The 18,495-nt window shown below is 47.1% G+C and overlaps 2 protein-coding genes across 2 annotated transcripts in view; one reads left to right on the top strand and one right to left on the bottom strand.

Annotated features, from left to right (window-relative positions):
- Positions 1-890: 890 nt before the first annotated feature.
- CUNH1orf131 (chromosome unknown C1orf131 homolog) lies at positions 891-17,123 on the bottom strand. The gene is made up of 7 exons (XM_047088564.1): positions 16,975-17,123; positions 14,745-15,091; positions 4,443-4,499; positions 3,685-3,780; positions 3,458-3,544; positions 2,846-2,898; positions 891-1,746 (listed from the first exon to the last, which is right to left on the bottom strand). The coding sequence occupies exons 1-7, from the start codon at positions 17,060-17,062 to the stop codon at positions 1,608-1,610; spliced, it is 867 nt and encodes a 288-aa protein (XP_046944520.1). The 5' UTR covers positions 17,063-17,123; the 3' UTR covers positions 891-1,607.
- A 73-nt stretch (positions 17,124-17,196) lies between these two features.
- Positions 17,197-18,495, top strand: part of GNPAT (glyceronephosphate O-acyltransferase) — a 33,046-nt gene continuing 31,747 nt past the window's right edge. Inside the window, exon 1 of the mRNA XM_047088563.1 lies at positions 17,197-17,414. Coding sequence (XP_046944519.1) covers positions 17,337-17,414 — 78 coding nt within the window. The 5' untranslated portion in view covers positions 17,197-17,336. The remainder of the gene's footprint in view (positions 17,415-18,495) is intronic.

The raw sequence follows: 18,495 nt of genomic DNA, 5'->3' as shown, positions 1-18,495 counted from the left end.
TTCTTTGGATGACTGGTTTTCATGGTGGCTTCTCTCTGCTGCTATCTTGCTAGAGGCAACTTCCATCGATGGGGAAATAAAAAGTGTGATCTTAAGCCTGCTCTCTAGCCCTTAAAGTACAGGTTTTTCTTAGTCCCTAAATATCTGAGGATTCCTGGAGCGCCCAGTGGTAACAAGACCACTCTTTAAGTATTTATTCAGTAAATTAAAAGGTGAAAGCAAAGCGAGGTGAGTAATTTAAACTCAGAACTTGCATGCTTCTCCCGAGTGGACTAGTCTGCAGTTCTGGTCCAGAGTCTGGCTAAGCGTTCAGCTGTCTGAGCTGCGAGGCCAGTGGAGGCGGGGGTGGGGTGGGGCGGCCTCGGACCCTGGGCTGCCTGTAGAGAAGGGGAACCAAACTGTCCCGGTCGCTGCTCTGATAGGTCACCTCTAGGTCTTCAGATATTTCCTGGTGCTTTGTCAGGCTTGGGATCCTCTACACCTTTAAAAAAAAATCACTCTCTGGGGGCCTGGGTGGCCCAGCTGGTTGGGCGTCTGACTTTGGCTCAGGTTCACGGTTCACGAATTCGAGCCCCACATCAGGCTTTGTGCTGACAGCTCTCCCAAAAACAAACATTAAAAAAAATTTTTTTTTTAAAAACCTCACTCTTAAAAACTGCCAAAGTAGGTATTCTGCCAAGTACTGCCTTTCAAAATAAACTTGGAAAACAGAATGCTGATTCCACTCTTGCTTCAACTCAGGCCTTTTGTGGAGCTCCTCACTTGGCAATGGCCTTGGAGTCCTCCTTGGAGCCACATAAAAATGTCAGCCATTTTTACCCTTTGTTTTGACCAAAATGTTACCGTGTGATAAGATTTTTTGTCATAAAGAAAAACAATGCCAAAAGTGATTACTATCATTGAAGACTTTTTGTTTTTAATGGGTCACAAGCTTTGAGAAGTTCCAGACGCTTTCAGTAAGTGCAATGTAATTTAAAAAATATGTTTAGCCATCCACGGTGATTATTCTGGAGAGGACATTAGCTTACATGTAGGTGTGGCTAAAGTCCTCTGCTGTGTTACCTGTCACAGTCACATATACCACAAAAGCTGTGTTCTATTTACATAACTTCTTACAGAGATTTCACGCACGGGGTAGGCTAAAAATCAAAACTGCTTTTCCCACAAAAACAACTGACAAATTATCACACGTGGTTCTTTCATGACAAAGTAACATGACACCATTTTTAGAAAATTAAAAAAGGCAACTTAAAGCTAATTATCAGCATTTACAAATCAGTAAATCATGAAGTTTATGAAAAATCATTACATGCAGAGGTACAAAACACCAGTCAGAGCCAATCTAGCATAAATCTCGCTGGACAGGATTAAACGTCCTTTTCAACAGGCTGGCTATAATTATACTCACAGTGCGATTGGCCCTTCCCACCGTACGCTTATCACCATAAAACACACACACCTCACCGGTAAAAATTTTATTATTTCTACTTGACGTTTTCCCCTAAAACAGAAAAGCAGTCTCTAAAATATGAAATAAATTAAGAATAATCTAGAAGTCTCATAGGGGTCCAGTTCCAGTACAGAGTTCGTCTATGTCACGAAGTACTTCACTTAGCCACTCGGGAGGAATTTATTTTCTTGATGTCAACCTGGCTCAGAATCAGTGTCCCATTTTTGAATTTTCCAACCTGTCCAATCCGTCCACTTGACAAAATACTGGGAGCTGATTTCTTCTTTTTGGCTCTCCTGCAGTTAAAAATCAGGGAAGGGTACTGAAGTTAAGCTTACGAGGAAGGGCTATCGCACCGCCAGCCAGGTGGCCGGGGCCCCGCCCCTACAAACTCCGGGTGTCCCCCTGTACGTCCCCCCCACTGCCCCGCCCCAACTGCGGGCCTTCACGTGGCCCCAGAAACATGCCGCCTCCTTCCTGCCTCAGGGCCTTTGCATTGGTTTCTTCTATGTGGAATGTTCTCTACAGATCTTTCCAGGCTGCCCCCTCCTCTTCACTCAGTTCTCAACTCAGATGTCACCCCCCCTAGAATGACATCCCGGCCCATCCCTGGTGATTTTCTCCCCCGATGCTTTAGCGCCACCTCTTCATAGAACCTGCCGGGGCCTGACATCCCCTCGCTAACCTGTTCATATGTTTTGGTGTGTTTCCCTCACTACAGTGTAAGCTCCTCAAAGACAAGGAAACTGCCAGTGTGACGATGCCTATATTCCCGACACCCAAGACACCCATATGCCTGGCACGCAGGGGACCCTCAACGGACAGACATGTATGGTCAGAACAAACGACCGCTTGACGGCACGTGCAAGCTCACTAGGAGTCCAAGGAAAAGGCCAAGACAAAAGAAGTCGATTTTGAACCAGTAATTCAAGGAGGGAGAAAAGGCATTTTTGAACAAAAGCTAAGAAACAAAAGTAGAGCAACAACATCAATGTCCCGTTACTCAGACCGTGGCGCCCTGCCTACGTGGTAGGTCAAGGAACTGGCAGTAGAGACCCAGGCCGTGCTGTCTTATCAGCAGGCTCTTGGGGGGGGACACAAGTCTTTTGTTGGAAACGTCAATCTCAGCTTCTCCACCAGTCACTTGAGGTGTCTGGTCTTTGGAAATGGGAGACTGGAGAAAATTCCCAGTTTGGTTCTGAGGTAGCTATTCGATCTTGGGCCATGTCCTACACCTGGTCTTCCCTTCACAGGACTTGCTGAGAATCCACGAGGGACAGTGAAGCACTCTAACAGGCTAGAAACACCGCGTAAACTCCAGGTGCTATCTTCACAACCGATCCAGTATGCTTATCCAGATCATTCCACCCCAGTAGCTGATGATGTGTCACTCACCTGTCTTCCTGCCCTTTCCTCTTCTTTTTCTTGAAAATATCTGTGTCCTGGGCCTGATTTCAGAATTTAAGATAATATATATGTCAATAACGGATAATGGAGATTCAAAAAAAAGACGAGGTTTGTGGTCAAAAGCCAGTAAGCTATCATTTAATATTTTTTTTCAAGTAGGTGTATGAACACAAACTTAGTTTCTTCCTAAAACTCTTTCAGAGTGTGAAAGGTCATTCCAGAAAAGACTGACAGTAGAAACATCGAATCTTCCGTTTTAGATGAAAGGGAGCGAGTGTAACCTCTGTTCCTCTGAGGTTTTTCATGGGTCCTCGTGTTCTACACAATGTAAAATGCAATACAGGAGGAAGAGCAAGGCAGCTTATGTTATCCGAGTGGGAGTTTGCTATTTCAGAGCAAACCTTTCATGTAAATATGCCAGGTTACCTGGCTGGTATTACGGAATAAGGCGGACCTGAACAAGTGGAGAAAATGGTCCTCTAACTCCAGATTTTACTGTTGTCTACACTGCTTTCCAAGCAGCCGGTCCAGCATTCCACTGTGGCCAAATGCAGCCACCTTTCTGTTCTAGCTTAGGAACGAAAAGGCTATTACTCCTACCATTCTCTTTTCTTCTTCTTTTGCTGCCTTTTTTTCTTTGATTTGCTCCTGCAAGACCTTGTAATTCACATAACTATTTTTGGGAGGCTGAAATGAAAGGAAAAAAAAAAAAGACATCATTTTTTATTTTGCAAAGACCTCCCAGTGACCCACGCCCTGACTTGCCCCGGGCTCTTCCCCCGCTTTTGTATCCTGTCTGATGCTGGAAGACGGAAGCAGCCCCCCACCTGAGCACCCAGCATTATGGCACGTTCCCGTTCCAGGACTCTTTCCTTTCCTTTTCCGTAACCCGTGATCCCGAACCGGTGCACTTCCAAGCGAGCCTGTGGGCACAAAGCAGAATCAGACCCAGGTGCGTTCCAAAGACTCCAGACAGGAGATACATCCCAGGGAGTAACACACGTCAGACACAACGTGCTGTCGCAAGAACTCTGTGGAGGGTGGTTTGCGCAGCCTTGTGGAGGTCTCCATTCTCCCACGTTTAATTTTGGACAGGTGAAGCAAAGACTTCTCTCCACACAAATTAGCAACAGAATTCGGATTAAACGCAGAGATGCTCTCTGAGTTTCCACTTAAAGGTACCCCTCCAAACACACTCACAAGGAGAAACTATTCCTCATGGAGGTTTCAAATACAGATCTGGGTTTGCTCATTTGTTTAAAGACACTGCAGAGGAAGAGGAAAAAGTCACCAGTGCCCACTCTTAGCAGCTCAATCCCTTCCTCCTCTCTTTTTCATGCATTTTTAAAAACCAAGTTTTGACTACAAAATACACACGCCTGGCTTTTCATACTTACCACTGCATTATTGGCATTGTGGTCACAAGTCCTCGGGTTTTAACTGACAGCCTAATAATCACCAAGAGAAGGTAGTGTGATTTGCTTAGCCATTTACTCAACCACTGGACATGTAAGCATATTCGTGTGTGTGTGTGTGTGTGTGTGTGTTATAAAGCTGAAAAGATTAACAATTTCAAAACACATACCTTCTCTAAGTTAAATTCTTGTCTATCCACATCATTCCCAAGGATATTAGTTTTGGTCTGAAAAGAAAGAGAATTCTTATTAAGATCATCTGTTACTGTATCATTAGAGTATTTGTCACCAACAGAGTAGTCATGTTTTTTTGTTTTTCAGCTTATTTATTTTGAGAGAGCGTGCACATATGCGTGTGCATGAGCGGGGGAGAGGCAGAGAGAGAGGGAGAGAGAGAATCCCAAGCAGGCTCCGATGCAGGGCCTGAACCCTCGAACCAGTAGATCATGATGTGAGCAGAGATCAACAGCCAGACGTTGAACCTACTGAGCCACCCAGGCACCCCCAGGGTAGCCATGTTTTAAAAAGCCCACAAACTGGCCCAGATGTCTACGTACCGAACAATAACACAAGCATGTTGCACAAAAGCCTAATTACCAGTTAATGGAAGAAAAAAAAAAAAAACCTTTTGAGGTCTCAAAGCTTAAGAAAGGATGAGAAATTTCTTTTAAATTTTTTTTAACATTTATTCTTGAGAGTGAGCGAGACAGAGCACGAGAGAGGGAGAAGCAGAGAGAGAGGGAGACACAGAATCCAAAGCAGGCTCAAGGCTCTGAGCTGTCAGCACAGAGCCCGACGTAGGGCTCGAACTCACAAACCATGAGGCCATGACCTGAGCCGAAGTTGGATGCTTAACCAACTGAGCCAACCAGGTACTCCAGGGTGAGAAATTTTTTTTAAATACAAAAATAAAAAAAAAAAACGATGAGAGAGACTAATGTCTGTCTCTCATAAACCACATGTACAAGATTCTGTTTGGTGCGGGGTTTAAAAAAGGGTGGGTGTTTGAGGGATTCTGGAGAGTAATATTATATTTGAATAATTCTTTCTCTTCTTTCTTCTTCCCATCCAGCCATTAGAATGATGGCTAACAAAACTCTCTTGACTTGAGTATTTCTTTCAGGAACATCAGATTTCTAGAATGGCTTATACTTCCCAACAGAAAATGATGATACTGCAAAAGCCTGCAAAGCATGTGACTCTTTACATCGATGCATCTACTAGCTACGGTTACTGACCCACAGAATTGACCAGAAGCTTGAGATTTGAAGGAAATACACTGTCACATCTGGTTAACAAGAGCGGTCGCTACTCAACTCCAGCCACCAGATCTGGACCAACGGGAAGCAGGCTCTAAAAAAGAAAAGGCACCCTTCTCCCTCACAGGACAGTGGTGAAGAGGGATGGATGGCCGGCTGCTCTGCTCCCAGGATGGGACCTCCCGCTGCTCCTGCTCAGCAGGTGGGGGTGGGGGGAGGGTCGGGGCTGGGTTGGCTCAGTGCCCTACCCCACACCATGCTGGGAAGTGCCAGAAACACTGCAATCTACAGGTCTCCTGGACTCTCCTTCTGCAAAGGGGAGCTGTATTTCAGCTCAGCCTGTCCCCCTGACCCCTGCTGTGTTTGGGCTGTGTGGGTCAGTCAGTGACTGTTTCCCCAGGGGACAGCCTCCGTCTCCACGAGGCCATGTACTGACCTCACAGAGGGGTTCTTACGATGAAAGTGGATGAAGCGTGCAATGGTAGATGTTAGCGACGTCCAATAAACAGGAAGACGTGGCCAATGCTGCGAAGTCACAAGACTCCTGGGGGGCACCACAACACTGCTCACCCGCTGTCACGCCGCACACGGACTCTTGCAGGCCCATGTGCTGATGGTGACAGACAGAACAGGGCACCACCAAGGATGCTCTAAGCATGCGGCCTCGTTCTGTGCTCTCAGTCCCAATAAATGCACCTTCCGCGTTAGTTTATCAAGATTCCTGACTTTTACTACACTTACGATTTTCTTCGATCGTGTATTGCACAGACTCAAGTGACTTAATTAAGACCACGGGCACGTGGAGGACGCCAGGCACCTCCGTTCATTTATCCCAGAAAGTCTTACTTCCTGTTCCATGACTGGAAAAAGTCTACGTCTACCTTGAAGGTAAAAACTCTTCTCCACTGGTACACGCGTCTAATCTACTCAACATGATGAACACTAATACCACTTTTGGAAAACAAATGGCTTAAGTCTTAATGACTTCAGGATCATCCGGATCCTCAAATACAAATTATATGTTAAAAAGAAACACCGTAGGGGTGCCCTGGTGGCTCGGTCAGTTGAGTGTCCAACTGCTTCTCGGGTCATGATCCCAGGGTTGTGGGATCAAGCCCCATGTCGGGCTCTGCGCTGAGCATGCAGCCGGCTTGGGATTTTGCCTTCATCTGTCCCTCCCCGCACCCCACCCCCGTCATGCTGCCCCTCTAACCCACGTGTGCTCGAAGATAAAATTTAGGAAGAAAAAAGGAAACCTGTACGCTGGTCACAGATCTCCAAAATCCCATGAAACATTTACCTCCATTTCTAAGTACTGAAGTAGTTCTTTCTCTTTCTTCTTCTATCCCAACCATCCAATCAAGTAATGGCTAAACTCTTTCACGTTGAAAATTTCTTTCAGGAACATCAGATTTCCAGCAATACTGGAGATGTCACAGATGCCCCTGACTATTACTAAAAGATCAGCAAGAGGAAGGAAGCACTGTAATAAAATTCCTAGCCACCTGTGCTACAGTCACCGCAGGGCTGAAACCCCTGGGTCTGGGGGAGAAATTGGCCCCCAAAGGACAGGGGCATGGCTTCTGATGTCCCTGCTTCCCCCAACGCCAGCCCACAGATTACCCAGTCCTTGCATGCAGGCGTCTGTTCATCTTGGCTGTGGGGACACCTGGGCCGAGGGGCTGTGGAGACCTGAGTGGCAGGCCTGGCCTCACACAGATCATCTTGCTGTTCCCAAGCCCTGTATCAACATGTCACTAGAAACTCCTCAGCTTTGTAGCCGTCGATGTATTTGAGAAAAGGTCTGGATTCTAGATCCTTGTTTATTTATCTTTTCATTTTTATTAAAAAAAATTTTTTTTAATGTTTATTTTTGAGAGAGAAAGAGCACGAGCGGGGGACGGGCACAGAGAGAGAGGGAGACCGAGAATCCAAAGCGGGCTCCGCGTCGACAGCACAGAGCCTGATACGGGGCTTGAACCCACGAACCGTGAGATCACGACCCGAGCAGAAGTCGGACACTTAATTGACTGAGTCATCCAGGCACCCCTCTAGATCCTTGTTTACAATAAAAATAAACATTTGGAAAATAATTCTTAGCTAATTATTTTGTGATGCTGAATCCATAGGCATGACCCCCCCCCCCCACCATTACCTAACTTTTATTCACAGCTTTAAAGCCACTTCAGTACATTATTCATAACGTATTGCCTGGTAGAAAAACAATCGGTGGTTTTCCCTGTTTTCTTGCCCCTCGGACCCACTGCAGTAGGAGGCACAGCACCTGCAGACAATACCGGGTCCTCTTCTGCTTCTAGGCTTTGCTGCCTACCTGAAGCTAGACGGGGCCACGTGACCTTCTGTGGCCAAAGAAGTGTGAGCAGAAAGGAAGTGTGCCCCTTGCACATGGAGCCTCTCTCTACCAGTCATCTGTTGACTCCCCTTCTTCACCAAAGCAACTAAGAACCTTCCAGATGGTGGAGCCCCTATTAGCCCCGGCCCCTAGCTGAGGACGGTGTAGGGCAGAGCAGTCTGTCCTTAGGAGATATAAAGATAATTAATTTTTGCCTTCGAACCACTAAGATGGAGGGACTATGTTATTAAACCACAGCCTAATCTAACTTGACCGGCAAAGCCTTACTGTCCCACACACAGGAAAGAGAAATGTCTGCAGATTTTGAGAACTTGCGTGTTAGGCTACGAAGAAAGAAAGCCGTGGAAAGAAGAAACCGTTTGGGAGAAATGCACGGGGATGATGGATAAAGGCCCGCAGCCCCCTAGGCTCAGTGAACTCATCCACGGGTTGACTCGCTGACCACAAGTACTTTCTCCTGCACTGGTTAGATTCTTTTATTCTATCAGCTACACTGTCCAACCTTTGTCCAATTAGAGAGTAGCTGGGGAAATAAACAGTCTCGTTTTAAAAAGCAAGCAGTTCTGGGGCACCTGGATGGCTTAGTCAGTTAGGCGTCCAACTCTCCGTCTCGGCTCATGTCTTGATCTCATGGTCGTGAGTTCAAGCCCTGCACTGGGCTCTGTGCTGGGCATGGAGCCTCCTTAAAAATATAAATAAAAAATATAAATACAAAGTATGTATCTACATAACTGTATTTATAAAAATATAATAACATATATGTAATTTAAATGCAAGCAGTTCCAAGAGCATCAGGAAATGTACTCTGATCTTCTTGAGGAGAAGTTTCTTCAACTACATTACTCTTACACCTATCTGACACTGGATCTCGCAAAGAACAGGGGTGTGGAACAAAGTAAGAACCTGGGGAAATAACTTGGGGACAGGTCTTTCTATCTAGTGAAGATGCTGGGAAGCAGTGCACTTGTGTTACTCAAAGGACAAAGAGCCTAACCTGACCTGTATTCTCTCTTTCTGGCGTAGTGGTGAGGCACACAGCTCTCACACAGCCAGAAACCCCGGGGTCCGAACCTGAGCTCTGGTATTTACTTCACATCCATAATCCTTTGTGTGGAATCCTTAGAAAATTAAGAAGTTTTCACATTTTAGAAAGGTAATACCGTGACTATACTGAATATCATACGTCATTTCCAGTGGGGGCCGAGACAGCAACCCATAATCCATTAAGCACGTTCACATTTCTGCAGCAGGATCTATGAATATTCATGCCAAATGCAACAAACAGAAATAATTCCTAAGCCTCATCTGAGTTCAGTTCAGGTTTTGCTGCCAAATAAATCTATCTGCATCAAACTTCGAAACAAAACATTAACTGTGACTTCCAAAGCTCCGGGGTTCTGGGATTGCAGGTATGGGGCGGCTGACTATTTAAACTCAGGCATGCACCCTCACCTCTCCAGGCATCAATTTCCTCTGTAACATGAAGACAGAGCGCATGAATTGTGAGGATTCCACGAGATAACGAATTAGGGAACAGGATCATCACTCGTGGAATGCAGTACGCACCAGTGCATCTTGGTTATTAGGAGTGACTGGCTACCTGCTCAGGAACAGTCTACATGCACCTGGGTCCAGGCCCCAGGAGCCAAGAGCCCCTTCTGATCTAGAGTCCACCGTCCTATTATTTCTATTGTCTTTCTTACCCCTTCTTTTCTATGGAGGCCACAAAGGAGGCTAAGGTTCAGGGCAGGGGCCGATGTTAAGGGTGGAAAAAACACTGGTGAGACATCCCTGTGAGCCAAACAACACTTGCATCATATCCAGCCACACCCGATGCTTTCATTTCTCAAGACCCTTCCTCGTAGGCAGCCTTGCACCCGTTCAAGAATGGTTCACGCATATTCCGTCAGGCCACCCATCCTGACCCAGCACCACTGCGGTCAACTCCTGATTCAGCTCCTGCAGGCCTCTGCTACCGCTTCCCTGTAATCTAGTTACCACACAGAGGCCTGAGTGATGTTTAAAAGGTTAAGTCAGATCACCTCATGCCCTTAAAACTCTCTGCTGGCTTTCCACATACTTTAAACTGAACTCCAAAGGTCTTACCATCGCTTACGAGACCCGGCAGGGGCTGGCCTTGGCCTGTTCCTCCACCGCAGCTCATACTATTCTCCTCTCTGTCCTCCTCCGCTAGGCTTCCAGCTTCCAGAACACATTAGGCCTTCTCATGCATCCGGACGCTGGCAATGCTGTGTACTCTCCACCCGCGTTAGTCTCCCGGCTCCTTTCTCTGACAAACCTCAGCAGAGCTTTGTCACCTTCTCCTGAGACTTCCACCGACTCTACCGAAAGGAGGTTCTGCCTGCTACTCTCAAGGCCCTGTTTCTTTTCCTTCAGAAGGTTTATAACTTTTTAATTACATTATTAATTTACCTGGAGTTTGGCTGACCCCACCAGTAGAGAGTATACTCCAGGAGGGCAGAGGACTCTCTCTCATTCACCATTGGATCTTCTGGGTCTGACAAATAGTTGGCACCCAAATTATTTGTGGAATAAGTAAGTACACAGGTGATCTTTTACCTACTGTTTCCTGATAGACTACTTCTATAGTCACTCCACTGTAAAAAGGATAGGATTAGGAAGTTCATCTGTAGGTTAGACACCTGGGATGGGTAAAATGTTACATAAATGGTGGCCAAGTTCCCAGATGAACCCATTAAAGGGGGTGATGTCAGCGGGGAGGGTTTCCCCCCACAGCCGACAAGCAATCCTCCCACACCAGCTATAATCCAACTCTATCTGGAGACAGCACCACACTGCACAGCTTAAGGGCTCAGTCCTATAAGACTGTCCCTCGCTTCATATGCTGCAAGCCCAGGTTGTTACCTGTACTTAGGACTGGCTACCCACAGGTTACAAGTCCCCACGACTCCTTCCTTGGGTTGGACGAATTTGCTAGAGCAGCTCACAGAACTCAGGAAACCTGTCTAACTGACTAGATTGCTGATTTATTACAGAAGGATACAAGTCAGGAACAGCCAGATGGGGGAGACGCACAGGGTACAGCAGGTGGGACAGGACAAGGCACTCCCATGTCCTCTCTGAGCGTGTCACTCGCTAAGCACCTACAAGTGTTCACCAACCCATAAGCTTTCCAAACTCTTTTGCGTTTATAGAGGCTTCACTACCTAAGTATGATGGACTAAATCGCTGGCCATTGGCAATAACTTCAACCTCCAGCCCTTTACCTCTCCTCAGAGGTCAGAGAGACAAGATTGAAAGTTCCAAACCTCTTGTCACGGGGTGGGTTCACCTGGCAGTCTGTCCCATCTTTACAGCCTTTCCAACTCACTCATTACAAAAGATACCTTTACTGCTCTTATCACCTAGGAAAGTCCAAGGGTTATAAGGGTTTTGTGCCTGAAACAGGGGAAAAAGAAAACATAGATACATACAGATACAGATACAGGTACAGATACAGATATAGATATATACATACACACACACACACACACACACACACTAAGTATATATATATATTTTTATTATAAATCACCATACCACACCATGAAAAACTGTTTCAATATACAATGCAGTTTAATCACAGTATTTAAATTTTTTTTTTTTTTTCAACGTTTATTTATTTTTGGGACAGAGAGAGACAGAGCATGAACGGGGGAGGGGCAGAGAGAGAGGGAGACACAGAATGGGAAACAGGCTCCAGGCTCTGAGCCATCAGCCCAGAGCCCGACGCGGGGCTCGAACTCACGGACTGCGAGATCGTGACCTGGCTGAAGTCGGACGCTTAACCGACTGCGCCACCCAGGCGCCCCTAATCACAGTATTTATGGCACAAGCCTAAGTTCTAGGGAAAGACGGTCACTTCCTGGGTTCAGGCAGGGCCAGCTGGGTAATCTAACTGGTTAGTACCTCTCAAATATTCTCCAAAGACGACCAGCTGACTCCATGCAGGCTATCATTATTACACTTCTTTGCTGATTCCATGTCTGTTTGAACTGTCCTACAATGACCTGTAAGCTTGCAGAGAGCAGGGGCCACAACTATCTTTTACTATGTTGTACAAACTCTTAGCATGGCATCACATATCCCAATTACTCCCAGCTGACTGACTGTTCCTTACCTGGCATTCCCTAGATCCAGGATATGCCATTAATAAGCAGTGTTGTATTCATTTGTATTTATTTACATGTTGCAATGCCAACAGGCTGAAGTCTTTTTACAGGCATATGTGTTTTTATTGTGTTCATATCCCGTCTCCTTAGCCAGACACATTCACATTTTCAAAAGAATCAATTTTAGGGGCTCTTGGGTGGCTCAGCTGGTTAAGCGTCCGACTTCAGCTCAGGTCATGATCTCGCGGTTCTTGAGTTTGAGCCCCGCATCGCTCAGAGCCAGGAGCTTGTGCAGATTTTGTGTCTCCCTCTCGCTCTCTGCCCCTCCCCCACTTGCACGCTCACACGCTCTCTCTTTCTCTCTCTCAAAATTAAACATAAAAAAAAATTCTAAGGATCAATTTTAAAAAGGAGGAAAGGGCAGAACGGCCAAGGGCAACTGAGAAGTTTCATTAGGGTCAGGAAGTCCAAAATGTCCAATGAGCTGAGGTTCCTGAGAAAAGCCAACTACAATGAAAAAGGGATCAATTGGAATTGGAAGAAAATGCATCTAACAGCCTGCTGCAGATGATCTATTATTAAGAGACAGAGAAATGCATTCATTCAACGCTAACCTTTTTGTCCTCTCCACTAGAAAACTTTCCATTCTAGAGAGAACATAAGCAGGTGAAGGAGGAAACAAAAGACCGAGGACCTGAGGAAATGAGGGAGGGTACTCAGATGCTTTGCTAAACTCCCCAAATGCAGAATTATATATAATGCAAAGCACTGTTTCCCAACCTTTCTCACTGCACGGCACACACAGAAAATACTAACATTTGTATGGCACACTGGGGGACACTATGCTAATATTGATCTCTTGTGAGTTTCCCTGGCTGATCAGCTTGGGAGTTCCTGCTGGCTGAAGGACCAAGGGAATCCGTTTCCTAGTCCACCTCTAACAGTGCCCAGTGCCCCAGCATTTGGAGTATGAGTTGGGAACTGACCGGGAAACCTAAAATAAAGGTAGATTATTACAAAAAGCACTATTAATCTTTGAGGAAGAGATCCTGATGAGGATCACTTCACTTGACATGAAGTGCTGCCTGAATTCTAGGGAAGATTATACAGATGGTTTTTAAATCGTAAAAAAGATGTGGTAAGCACTGGACACCGACCAGCACATGCACACACGTGTTCACTGAGAACCATGCAAGCCTGACTGTCTGCAGTGGGTTGAGTTGTGGTCTCCAAAGAGACATGTTCTAAACCCCCAGAATCAATGAATGGATCTTATTGGGGGAAAAGGGTCTTTGTAGTGTAATTAAGGATCTCATGACAAGACCCATTCTAGATTTCGGGTGGGCCCTAAATCCAATGACAGCTGTCCTTTGAAGTGACAGAGGGAGATTTAAGACTCAGACATATAGAGAAGAAGGCCATGTGTAGACACAGGCAGAGGTTAGGGTGACGCAGCCACAGGCCAACGAACACTTAGAGCCGCCAGCAGCTGAAAGAAGCAAGGAAGGATTCTCTTTCAGAGCGGAAGGTGCCTAGCCAGCCAACACCTTGATTCTGGCCTTCTGGTCTCTAGAACTGTGAGAGAATGAATTTCTGCCCAGCAGCCCTAGAAACTAATACAATCCCCTTTTCCGTTTACGACAGACAGAAGTTTATAGGACATGAAGAATGCAACAGAAAGAGTCCCTGGAGTTCTGCAATGAATTTGACCAAACCATAATGATATCCTTGTGGGCAAAGCTGGATAAGCAACCATACCTCTCTCCTGGACTGAATTTTGAGTGAGACTTCCAAACTCAGTCTGAGATTACCGCTCAGTGAAATCAAACTGCTTTCCGTGAGAAGGGGAGTTCCTTGAGAGGGAGCAGTTTCGTCTATTTTGTTCAATGCTGGAACCCAGTGCCTACAATAGCAGCCAGAAATAGTGGCTGAATGACTCCGTTTTCTCAGAGCACAGTTAAGCAGAAGCCCCAGGCGCATGAAAGAGTCAACTCGGCAGGCTTGCGTTGGAATATTGTCTGATAAGAGTGTTTTTACATCCCCGAGCCCCTGAGTCAAGGCTGCCCGGATAGTTTACACTAGCCGTGGGATTTATGGTGAACACGTCCTTTTTCCTGGGGGTCTAAGAGCTTCAATAACTAAGGTCAGTCTGGATGTCTACACAACCGACCCCCAATAAAAACCCTGGACACTCAGGCTGGAGTGAACTTCCCTGGTCGGCAACACTTCCGACCTGCTGTCACGAATCACTGCGGGTGGAAATTAAACGCATCCCACGCAACTCCACTGGGTAGGGACCTCTGGACACCTGCACCCGGTTTCCTTCAGACTTGGCCACATGCACCTTTTCCCTTCGCTAGTTTTCCTCTGTATCCTTTTGCTGTAATAATTTGTGACCGTGACGATGACTATAGCCAAGTCCTGAGTCCTGTGAATGCTTTTAGCCAATCCTCAAGCCTGAGGGTTGTTCTGGGGACCTCTGACACGGTCTGTAAAAGTACTCATCTAGGTGCGCCTGGCTGGCTCAGTCGGAAAAGCATGCGACTCTTGATCTCGAGGTCAGGAGTTCGAGCTCCATGGAGGGGAGGAGAGGGTAGAGATTACTTAAATAAATAAAAAATTTTAACAAAGAAACAAAAAGATACTTCTCTACAACTGCAATATCAGGGTTTCCAACACATACATTGAAACTAACCAACTCATTACCTGTGTGTTCTCATCTTGATCCGGCTTCCCTTTCCTTTTTTTATTTCTGCTGTGAAATTCTATCACTTGTACTCGCTCCCTGCTGTTCCTCAGTGTTGAGGGAGATGCCGTAGCACTAGGGGCGTCTGGTCCTGAAGGAGAGCTGGTGGGGGTCACAGCAGGAACACCCTGCAGCTCTTCCCTGAGTTCCTTGAAGAAGCTGGAGACTCTCTTCCTTCGGCCTTTCACGGGAGAACCAGGTACAGGAGCTGGGTCTGCTGCCAAGGTCACTGGAGTCCCTACATCTCTCCTCTTGTTTTCTCCCTTCTTTCTGATCCTTTTCTGTTCTGCCTCATCTTCTGTCTCCCCTGTTTGTTCAAACACAGAGTGGAAAGATAAATATTTTTGGTTCTATCGAATGAGATGAAGGCACTTATACATACGCCACAGCTATCAACACCCAGAAATACAAAGAAAAAAAAAAAAGATTTCTTTTCCTTCAGATAGGGATGTATTTGCACAATTCATAGAATCCCAAAATGCGTGGGGCGCCTGGGTGGTTCAGTTGGTTAGGCGTCTGCCTTTGGCGCAGGTCATGATCTCGCAGTTCGTGGTGAGTGTGGGCCCCACATCCAGAGCCTGCTTCAGACCCCCTGCCTCTCTCTCTCTCTCTCTCTCTCTGTCTCAAAAATCAATAAACATTAGAAAAGAAAAGAAAAGAATCCAAAATGCAACATCTTTTCCTAGGTAACTGACTGTATCCATGCCTTTGACCCTTGCAGCATAATAAGTTCTCACCTTGTTCCGTAATAAAAGTGACATCAAGGCAATAATCCCAGGAACTGGTAATCCCAACTGGCTCACGTTTTGTGCTGAAAATGTCTGCCACTGCAGCTGGTGTTTTGTTTTATTTGTTTTTTTAACACTTTCTAGGGGTATAGGTAAGTATCACAGTCTTCCTATCGTCCAGAGTAGAAGTCCATACAAATACAGGGACTGTACATACGAGGGAGTCTGAGGATTGGAACCCAGGCTCTGCAAATTACTAGCTAGGTGAGCTTTGGGAACCATTTTAACCTCTAGTGCTGGTTTCTCCATTTGTAATAATGGGATTAAGGACAGGATCAAGTTTACTGGGTTGTGAAAATTAAATGAGTAAATACAGGGGCGCCTGGGTGGCGCAGTCGGTTAAGCGTCCGACTTCAGCCAGGTCACGATCTCGCGGTCCGTGAGTTCGAGCCCCGCGTCGGGCTCTGGGCTGATGGCTCAGAGCCTGGAGCATGTTTCCGATTCTGTGTCTCCCTCTCTCTCTGCCCCTCCCCCGTTCATGCTCTGTCTCTCTCTGTCCCAAAAAATAAATAAACGTTGAAAAAAAAAATTAAAAAAAAAAATGAGTAAATACATGAAAAATATGGAGTGCATGGGAAATTCTCTATACTTTTAGCTATTGTGTTTACTGTTTAAATAAACTGATCATTTTGAGCAATGGCTCCAAACTAAAATAGCTTTTGAAACATCACCTTACAAATTTAAGAAATGCTTGCTCCTTAAGGGCGTTAACGCCTAACAATCATCTCTGTTGCATGAACAAGGGATGTCGCCTTCCCTGGAGAAAGTTCTTCAGTGTGTGGAACTGTCTTCCTACTAAAGTGCCTGGCGGTTGCCAATCCCAATGACCTTTTTGTATTTCCTTTTCCCCAGTCAAGATAAAAGGAGACCACAGGCTGGCCAACTTAATGAAGAAAAGCCTGCAGCAAAAAAGCTTCCCGTGAAAACGTTCTCTGAAGTCCGTGGGGGAGGAACACACTGAAGGATGGGGCACCAACGTCACAAGGTGGTACCAGGGCACCAGGATCACCGAGTTTGGGGGAGAATGTGGGGTGGGCAGTGGGCTTCCCAGAGGGCCGAGAAATGTGAAAGGGTGGGCTATTCCGAGAACCCTTTAAACCTGACAGCCTTGGTGCTCATGACGAGTAACTAAGTGGTGCCCACACTCAGGGGCGACGTGGGAGGCTGTATTCGTAAAGAGTAACAACAGACGCTGAAGGTGGGGGTGGGGGGGGGAGAAAGGGGGAACTCGGACGCAGGTGTGTGCTGAACCCATCCTGGGAGCCAGGTCGGCAAAGGGAGGGGTGCTCCACGTGCAAGAACCTTTAGCCTTGAACACCGAAGGCGACCCAGTTCGGAAGGCACAGCAGACACCTCGGCTGCAAGTCCGCTCTCCACGTGGGCTCCAAGGCCCCTCACTCACCGAAGTCGTAGAGGTTCCGGAGCAGGGCATCCAGAAGTGTCTGAGAACCCGGAGGCGCGGGGGCCTCCGATCCCCGCTCCTGGGCCATCGCGGGGTCTGCCACCGCCGTGCGGCCCAGAGCCCGCCCGGACGCCCACACTTCCGAGTTCTGACGCGCTGCGCGCGCGCGCGTGCGTCGCAGGTCCCGGCGCGGCTTCCGTCCTGGTTAAGATGGCGGCGCCCGGGGTCCTGAAGAGCGGCCGCAGAGGGTGCCGCCGCCCTAGGCGAGGTCGGGCCGCCCTGCGCGGAAGAACCGCCCCCAGCAGCATCACTACGACCGCTTAGCAAAGAATTTCAGGCCCCGCCCGGACGGCAGCCGCATCATGGATTCTTCCAGCTCATCTAACTCTAGCTTCTCCGTCGGCTCCGCCAGTCCCGGCGCAGTCGTGCTCCTCTACTCGGTAGGCGCCCCGGGGAACGAGGCCCGGGGCGGGGCCGCAAGAGAGGACCCCACCCTCCCGGTCCCGGCCTCCTACGGGCCAGGACCCCTGGCCCAAAAGAGTGGGTGCCGGGGTCGCCGAGTAGGGGTGAGGTGGTTGACTTGGTTTCCAAGGCAACGGTGTATCGCTGTATGTGTGAATGTGTGTAAGCTTTTAGAAGTTTCTATGGGCGACGGTTCCTCTGGTTCCTTTCCACTCGTTCCTTCTCTTTGCCTCCACCAGGCGGGGGGCCTTCAGAGAGCCCTGACGCAGGAATGAGGCGTGAGAAAGGGATCTCTCTGCCTCCAGCGAGGGGCTGCCTGTAGGTGGAACCGGAGAAACCTGCGATTCTGACCTGGCCTGATATGTCAGCGTGTGGCTCCCCACCCCGCCCATTTGCTGCCGTGATGTTCCTGGGAGAAAAGTATTTGGCTCGTATGGGGACACAGAGTTTGTGATAAGACTTAAAAGTTTTTCAAATAGAAAGATTGGGAACTTCTGGAAAATTTTACTGCGTTTTTTGTCTTCCATCCGTACCTTTTGCGGAAGGAACCTAATGCCGCCCGGTCTCTCCCAGCTTGCCTTCTAACCCCCAACCCTCTCTCCCTCTCCCGATTTTAACTGATCTTTCTTGCCAACAGAATGTCGGTCGCTCACCATTTATATGAAGAAATTATGAGGTGAACGCTTTGTAGTTCTCAGGATTGCACAATTCTGGGGCAGCTGATTTTTTTTTTTAACTACGAAATTAATTTTTACGTACTTTACAAGGCAATGAAAGAATGCATTTTAAAAAGCATGTTACTATGTCATGGAGGTTAGTGCCAATTTCTGTCTTAAATACAATGTTATTGTGTGTAGGAAGGTCGTAACAGGGAAAAGACAAAACAATGAGATAAACCAAAAACTCAGTTTCAAAAGAGAAGGTAGATACAGGGCTACCTTCAAATTGGGACACCAGCATTCTTTGGAACATGGGGAAACTTCTCCCTCCATGTGGAGAGCTCTGGGCTTATAATTGCTGTCAACTGCCCACTTCTGTGAGAGTTATTACTTTAACCTC

Source organism: Lynx rufus, unplaced genomic scaffold (genome assembly GCF_022079265.1).
Source record: "Lynx rufus isolate CCGP_SWC_20201006 ecotype Redwood Valley unplaced genomic scaffold, mLynRuf1.p SCAF_25, whole genome shotgun sequence".
Classification (NCBI taxonomy): Eukaryota; Metazoa; Chordata; class Mammalia; order Carnivora; family Felidae; genus Lynx; species Lynx rufus.
This window is presented reverse-complemented; position numbering and strand designations above follow the sequence as displayed.

What these genes read in the sequence shown, in the direction of transcription:
- CUNH1orf131 (XM_047088564.1), bottom strand. Translation starts at nt 17,062, where the DNA reads ATGGCCCAGGAGCGGGGATCGGAGGCCCCCGCGCCTCCGGGTTCTCAG. An exon ending in AAGAATTTAACTTAGAGAAG is followed by an intron (nt 3,781 to 4,442) that starts GTATGTGTTTTG and finishes TTGTGCCCACAG; the next exon opens with GCTCGCTTGGAAGTGCACCG. An exon ending in AGGAAAGGGCAGGAAGACAG is followed by an intron (nt 1,747 to 2,845) that starts GTGAGTGACACA and finishes TTTTAACTGCAG; the next exon opens with GAGAGCCAAAAAGAAGAAAT.